This window comes from Mus caroli, unplaced genomic scaffold (assembly GCF_978045245.1).
Source record: "Mus caroli unplaced genomic scaffold, Mus_caroli_1 scaffold_13, whole genome shotgun sequence".
NCBI lineage: Eukaryota > Metazoa > Chordata > Mammalia > Rodentia > Muridae > Mus > Mus caroli.
Window position 1 is genome coordinate 25,855,001 of NW_028227268.1, and position 8,071 is coordinate 25,863,071.

The 8,071-nt window shown below is 44.4% G+C and overlaps 1 protein-coding gene across 3 annotated transcripts in view; it reads right to left on the bottom strand.

Annotated features, from left to right (window-relative positions):
* The window catches only part of Skap1 (src kinase associated phosphoprotein 1), a 296,507-nt gene extending 288,903 nt beyond the window's left edge, over nt 1–7,604 (bottom strand). For all 3 annotated transcript variants that reach the window (XM_029484147.2, XM_029484146.2, XM_085829237.1), the window contains exon 1: nt 7,482–7,604. In XM_029484147.2, coding sequence (XP_029340007.1) covers nt 7,482–7,527 — 46 coding nt within the window. In that variant the 5' untranslated portion in view covers nt 7,528–7,604. The remainder of the gene's footprint in view (nt 1–7,481) is intronic.
* Between the last annotated feature and the right edge of the window lie 467 nt (nt 7,605–8,071).

Genomic DNA, 8,071 nt, shown 5'->3' on the forward strand with positions numbered 1-8,071 from the left:
CCTGGCTTTAGGGTCATCAGGCAGAAACAACCCTCAGGTCACACTGCCCACCACCTCCTCCCTCTGACAGCATCTCCACTGTGCACTGGAAATTTCCTGCAAGTAAGAACTGTCAACTTTTATTTCTTAACAAAAGACTAATGTATGCTTAACAAATACAGAGGAGTCAGAGGCAGGTGGATCTCTGTAACGTGGCCAGCCTAGTCTACCTAGCAAGTTCCCCGCCAGCCAAGGCTATGTAGTGAGACCCTGCCTCCAAAAAGAAAAAGATAACTAGTTGTCAAGTCAAAATTTTATTATTAAGTTTTTCTTCATTTATTACTTATTTTATGTATTTTAGTACACTGTAGCTGTCTTCAGATACACCAGAAAAGGGCATCTGATCCCATTACAGATGATTGTAAGCCTCTGTGTGGTTGCTGAGAATTGAACTCAAGGACCTCTAGGAAGAGCAGTCAGTGCTCTTAACTGCTGAGCTATCTCCCTAGTCCCCTTAGATTAAGTTTTAAAGCAAGTTCTTAACAAAGTGGAAGCTGCAGGGCGGTGGTGACACACACCTTTAATTCCAATACTCCAGGAGGTAGAGGCAGGTGGATCTCTGAGTTCAAGATCAGCCTGATCTACAGAACAAGTTCTGGAACAGCCAGGGCGACACAGAGAACTGTCAAGTCATTTTTCCCAACGGCGGTACATTCGTCTAATTGGTCCATGAATAGACAAGGCAAAGTGTTCATGAAGACTGCCAATAAAGGGGTAGGGAAATGAAACACTAAGATTTTAGAGATTTGACTCTGCTGGGGTATTTAGAGGTGACTGCAGAACTCCCGGTGGTCTGGGAACTCCCCACGCACTTGTAACAAGGAATCAGGAATTGCTGCTTTTGTTTCTACCAAAGACCATCATGACACTGTGCAGAAGCTACACCACTAGCCAGTCTGGTTTCTTTTATGGACCAGTAATGTATGACTTAAAGGGACAGTTACGAGATTTTACTTAAATGTACAGAATTCCCGTAGCCTGAATTCTAGTGTTTCCAGTGTGTGCTGGTAGACACTGCTTTGATTTGTCTGGAGTGGTTTGCTAAGCATCATGAGTTGGGAAGGCTACATGGGTGCTCACTCATGATACATGTAAGTCACTGCCTATGTTCAGCACTATCAGCTAGGTGGCTGGGGTGGGGCCCTGGAAGCCTCTTCCTGCCTGTGGTTTGATTTCTTCTCTTTCACAGTCCCTGAGTTCTCCTATCCACTCTTTTCTCACAGGCTCCCATCCTGGATAGGTATCCTCTACCTCTAAGGCTCTAGTTGTCCACAGTGTTCTGAGTGGTAAGCCTACAGCAGAAAATAAGCACGGTCACTTTAGTTTAAAAAAAAAAAAAGTTAGTGCCATGCATGGTGGTTGTCCATGCCTTTGATCCCAGCACTCAGGAGGCAAAGGTTGGGGCATCTCTGTGAGTTCAAGGCCAGCCTAGTCTAAAGAGAGAATTCCAGGACAGATAGGGCTATACAAAGAAATCCTGTCTCGGGAAAACAAAAACAAAACAAAACAAAAAACAACAACAAACAAACAAAAACAGAGAGAGAACTATTGCTGAAGACCTAAGAGGAAATGAAACTGAGCTACTGTCTTATTCCTAGAGTTATTTTTTAAATCAATCAATAGATTATTGAGCCAGGTGAGGTTCACACACCTTTAATCCCAGCCCCTGGGAGGCAGAGACAAAGGCAGGTAGATCTCTGTGAGCTGGAGGCTAGACTGGTTTACATAGTGAGTTCAAGGCCAGCCAGGGCTACACAGTGAGACACTGTCTCAATAAAATATTTCCTAATGCTCCCTTTGATATTTTCTTATAGAAACAATGTTATATCACTAGCAATCTCAAAAGAAATCATGAAACCCATGGTAATGTAACAATTGTTGACAAAGGGCAACTGTGTACTCTATCTTTCCTGGTTTCAATTACGAAAATTATCACCTTTTTCCGATCTTTATTTTTTTATTAAATTATTTTATTTATTTACATTCCAAATGTTGTACCCCCCTTCCCAGTCCCCCCTCCCAGAGTGAAGACCGGATCTTTTTTCCCTTGCCTCTAAGAGAGTGCTCTCCTACCCACCCATCCCCATCTCAACCCCCCAGCATCCTCGATCCCTGTAGCATCAAATTATCACTTTTTTAGTCAGAAAAAAAAAAATAACATTAAAACTCACACTTTACCACTTGGGATTCAGGAGAGCAGTAACTCACCTGTCAGCAAGACCGCCAATATCAAAAGTTAGCCAAAAAGAGGCAGAGCAGCCAAACACACACCACAAAACCATGCCTCAGAGCTTAGGTATTTGTTTATCAAGACAGCCGCTTTGCACTGTCGAGATGGCTCAAAGAGTAAAGGTGATTGCCACCAGGGCTTAGGATGTAAGCTCAATTGCTGGAACCCATCCACATGGTGGACAGAAAAAAACCTCTCACCCCCCCCCCCCCCCACACACACACACACATACACCGAGAGAGTACTGGGAACTGAACCAAGGTCTCTGACTCTGGAATGCCAGCCAGCTAAGCACTATACCAGTGAACTATATTTCCATCCCAATGATGCCCCTTATACCTACTTTTACACATAGCTCCAAAATACTCGATTATCTAATGTTCCAGAGACATCAAAGACACAGATCCAACCAACAGAATAGCAAAAGGCCTCAGCTTCACTAAGAGGGTAGTAAATGGCAGAATATCGAGGGTAATAAATGGCAGAATATCGAGTGCAAAGCAGACTGGAATCTGGCTCAGAGAGAGAGAAATCTTGGACTAGCATGCATGAGGCCTTGGGTTCAGTCCCCAGCTCCATATGAACGAATAAATCAGACACAGGCAATCACAAGGCAGCCAAGAATATCCCAGTCAGAAACAGTTTTGAACTGCAGACATTCACCCAAACAATACTGAGTTTAGAAGTATTTAAATATTACTCTTCATTCCAAGACCAGTGTAGCTGGTTGACAAAATGGAGGAAAGTTCCTAATTCCTGTTTTTAAAGAATTGATCAAAGATGTTTACGAGTTAGGCGATTTAAAAGAACCTTTGCTATCCAGAGAGACTGAGAGAAGTTTTATCCTTTCATCTAGATCTACCACTCTGGAGAACTATCTAGAAGGAAATGGCTAATGACTGCTGAGGGGGTTTTTGTTGTTGTTTGTTGTTGAGTTTCTCTGTGTAGCCCTCCTGTCCTGGAATTCAGGCTGGCCTCGAACTCACAGAGAGTCACCTGCCTCTGCTTCTCCAGTTAAAGGTATGCATCACCACCAAGGGCGACTGCTGAAGTTTAAAAGTAAGCAACCATTAGGATATGAGGGGCCAGTGCTAGGGAGCCAGGCAGCGATGTTTGGGCTTCAGTCTATCTTCTGAGCCCCATGGCGGCACTGGGTAGGCAGCTGGGTCTATCAGCGATCAGAGTGAAGTCAGCAGGTTTCCTATCTATCTGCTACACCTCCTTCTCTGGTTCTTTTTTTTTTTTTTTTTGGTTTTTTGAGACAGGGTTTCTCTTTATAGCTCTGGCTGTCCTGGAGCTCACTTTGTAGAACAGGCTGGCCTCGAACTCAGAAATCCGCCTGCCTCTGCCTCCCCAGTGCTGGGATTAAAGGCGTGCGCCACCACGCCCCGCTCCTTCTCTGGTTCTTACTTAAAAAGAGTGAGAGACAGAGACAGAGATAGAGACAGAGACACACATGGCGGGGGGGGGGGGGGTGGCACTGGAAAGACCAGGAAGAAGAGACTGTGTTTGTATCTGTGCCACAAAGATTACAAGCTGCCAACCTATTGTTCTTGTTTTCAGCATCCTTATCACTAAACAAAAGCAAAAACAAAAACAAAAACAAAAGATAGCTGCTACATCTGAAGCCTGACTACTTAAAAACAGGCCTGAATATTTCCTGTTCTTTCAATGAAGCGGAAGATGCCCTGGGTTCCTTATCGACACCGTGCCTTATTCACTGATACGGGACCACTTTCTGTCTCTGTGTGGGAGCTCAGTAGAGCCGATGGAAAAGGCTGTTTCCTGGGATACTAGAAGCTTCTCTGAGCTTTGTCATTTGCCAGAAAAACAACAGAGAAGGTGGTTTTTTTTTTTCTGTTTGTTTTGTTTTAATGTACACTTTCCACACAACTCCCCATGGCTAAACAGGAAAAACAATCACACCTGAAGTTACTGGCCCTTTAACTTCTGGGCTTCTATTTGTCTTTTTTTTTAAACCTATCTGACCACTCTTTCTTGATTAAAGAAGTAGTACATGGCTTTTGTCACAATTCAACCAACTGAAGATATATGTATTAAAAATCATTAACCCCTGCAAGTCTCTCTGTCCTTAAAAAGAAACTGTTAAGAGACAGGACACTGCCCTGAGGCTTACACAACCTATATAATATATGGAACATTTTTTTTTTTTGGCTTTTTGGTTTCAAATAAAAAAGGGTCATTATATGTACTGTTGTTTATTACATCTCTTTAGTCTTAAAAACACACCATGGACACACTGCAAGCCAAGATAGACAGATGTCAGACAGACACACAGATCTCCGAGTTCTTTTGATGCAAACTAAGATGGATGTCCCATGATCCAATTGACCATCACCTACTTTTCCCACCTCATTGACATCTGCAATATAGAAACATATATTTAATTTCTATATCACGTTCCTAGAAGTGGGACTTCCACGTCAAATGAGACATCTTCAAATGTTTAAAATTTTATACTTAAAATTAATTCCAGACCTTCATTATGCAAAAATCTCGGTATAAACCTTGCACAATGTCTTGCATATTTTATTTTTTTTAAAGCGAACACATTATATCAAAAAATGTCCCTGTCATTTTATGCTCCTATTGTTACAAATAGATAAATGTTTAAGTTATGGCTGTGATGGCCGGCATTAAATCACTGTGCAAATGCGTCTGACTTGGTTTATGAAAGCAGTAACTCATTGGGGAAACTCCACCCCCGTGCTGTGTGGCAGCCACAGTCACAGCTCATATCCTGTGACTCCCTCCCACTGAGTGACTATATAGAGATCAAGGACCTACAGATTTCTTAACTGCTAACGGGAACCTTAAGAAGTGTGTGGTGGGGGGAGGCATGTAACCAGACCCAGACAACAAATTGACAGCCATTTTAGATGTCTAATATTCACAAGTTGTAACACAGAGAATCGTTTGACTGCTTTACGCTAGAGACCACATTCCCTTAAAAACAAAAACCAATATAGCCAATGTGTTGCTATCATCACACGAATCTTTCAAAAACATATTTTTAACCACTTTTCAATAGAATCATTGGTTATATCCCACTTTATATTTTTCCCTCCACTTCAGAATCAAGAGCGGAATTACACGTTTAAAGGGAGGGATGGCTTTAAAGAAACAGTTAACCAGTGAAGCACCTCGCAGTGGAACCTCAGACTCCTCCCTATCTTCTAAAGACCCGCGCACTATCAGAGATTGTTAAGACACAGCAAGTTTGATACAGAAGTATGTGACATGCAATTAATCTCCATTCATACCCGGCTCTGCTTGTCAGCAAACAAAGGTTCTGCTTTAGAAGGAGATCTGAAGACTTCAATTAAAAACAGTCAGCTAACAAGAAAATGATCTGAGCTAAAGGAAGGCGGCAGGTGCAAAAATGAGTTGTTTACCAAAGTGTCAGTTTTGAACAATAAAGAACTGCACATCAAAAATGTCGGAGGAGGGGACTGTGTTGCTAGCCTCTGAAAATAAGAGGGAATTTTTCTATTGATGCCTGTGCACCAAACTGAAGTGTCATTTAGCAAGCTTGTAAAGTGGGTTTCTCCTCATAAAATGACTGACACCAATAAAAAGAGACACTCGGTCTTTAAATACAAGGGTAGAATTCAACTTGTGGTTGCAATTCCTTCTCTGAAAACCAAAGACAACTGTACAACTTCCTCTATGTACCTAATACTGAACCAGCACTGGTTAAATCTCGTTAGATGCCTGGTGATTTTTTCTATCTTCCGAATAACTTTATTTCTACAGTTTCTTGGTTTACAAGCTAAGTGGATTTTTAGATAATTTAGAGAACATAGCTCAGTAGTGGAATGTCTAGTGACCATATGTAAGGTTCTAGATTCAATCCCCTAAGTACAAGAGAGGATAGTGGTGACTAAAGGTGCTTGCCACCACGCCTGAAGACATGAGTTCTATCCCCATCACCAGAAGATGCAAGGTGAATGCCAACTCCCAACAGTTGCCACCCGAACTCCACAAACAGGCTGTGGCACATGCACACCCACACAATACACTCCAAAAATAGATAAAACCCTTTTCTAAAATAGATTTTTTTTTGAAACATCTCCTCAAAAGAAACACCTAGCTGCCAACTCTTACAGAGAAGCTATCCAGAATAGAAACAGTGCTACAGACAGAATCCAAAAGCACAGGCCAAATCCTTGATTAGGAGGCCTTCATACCCAAGATAACAAGGTAATGGAGATATAAAACCAATTAAATTGAGAGAAACTGGAAAGAATGCAGCTTGCCAAAATCATGACCTGCCCAAAGCAGGCCATCTGTTAACGATGTGTCAGATGTGTCGCCTGGATGCCGAAAGGCTTAATTCTGAGCGGTTTCCTCTTGAGACCCTTATGCAATTGCAGATTCCAGGCCTCTGTCCTCCCGGGAAGGGAAGGACAGTTATAGGAAAATGAGTAAAACTGATTTTCACCATGGGAGCCACGCACAAGATACTGTCCATCGGGGAAGTCTCTTCGGAGTGTTAGGAATGTATGTTGAGTGTCGGAAAGTGTGACCTTAACTCTAAAGGACAGTTTTAAAGGTGAAACCATCACAACAGGACACTTGGGGAAGGGAGGGACACCATACTCTGAGGTTTCCCTTGGGTAGATGACACCCCTAGAAGTCTTCAGGTTAGGAAAGGACTCCCACACTTATAAAAAGTCCCCTAACCACCAGGCTTGGCCCAAAGACCATAAATCTCCAAAGCCCTACTGTGTGCCTAGGAGACATCTACCCAGAAAGGTGTGGGTCTTCCACAAGGTGAGGAGTCAGGACTGGGAAGGATGAGACCTAATCACTGCACACCTCAGGGATTTCCCGGGGAGACAGGTTCAAGACCAAGCAAGGTGTCAAGGGAGGCCATGAACTGACCTGTAAGACCTCAGAGATCTGGAAGTGTTGATGCATCTGGAAGTGATACAGATGACTAGAAGGAACAGAAAATGTGTAACTCAAGGGAGAGGTAGGGACCTTGAGGATGAGAGAGAGGCTAGGGCTTTGGGGACAATTGGGGGATTAAGGACTCTGGAAGCCTGGAACTTATAGTAGGTGAGTGACCGGGCTAAAGAACTGGTACCCTGGTGTCTCCTTTCTTGCCTTCAGCCCAGCACTGAGAGGCCCTCCGGGACGGGAGGGGTCAGGACAGAGGTCTGGCACTGAACCAGGAGTTAGTTACCTTCCAGGAGCCAACAGATCTCCTCCGGGAGGGCGACAGCCTGCATTTGGCGAAGCGAGAGGGCGGCCGCAGCAGAAGGCGGGACAAGGGACGTGAGGCCTGCTCTGACGGCGGGCGAGCGCAGCGAGCTGCACCCCAGGCACCTGTACCTCGGCTGTCGCCTCGGGGGGGCCCAGGCGTAGGGCGGGGCCGCCGGTCGCGCGCTCAGGAAGCGGCGCGCGCAGCCGGCGGCAGAGCCCGGAACCCCGGGCGCAGGTGCACTCTGAGGTGGCACGCAAAGTCAAAGGTGTGGCCCTTTGAGCCCCTCACCAAAAAATTGCCTAGACTCCAAAGAGCCTTGGAGGCTAGCTAGGTCTTGGCGGAAACATTTAAACACTGAGCAATTTGACCTTGGGGCTGTAGGTTTAAAAGGCCATGGCTGTTCCTGGACTGGGGTGCAGAGGCAGAATCCAAGAAAGAGCTTGGTCCTTGCCAAAGATATAGTGCCTCAGTTCTGATCCAGCGCACTGTCGGGGAAAGCCCTGCTGGTTAAAAATTAAAATCTGGAGTCCCAGCGACAGTGCGGATCGCCAACATTTGAAAGACTCAGC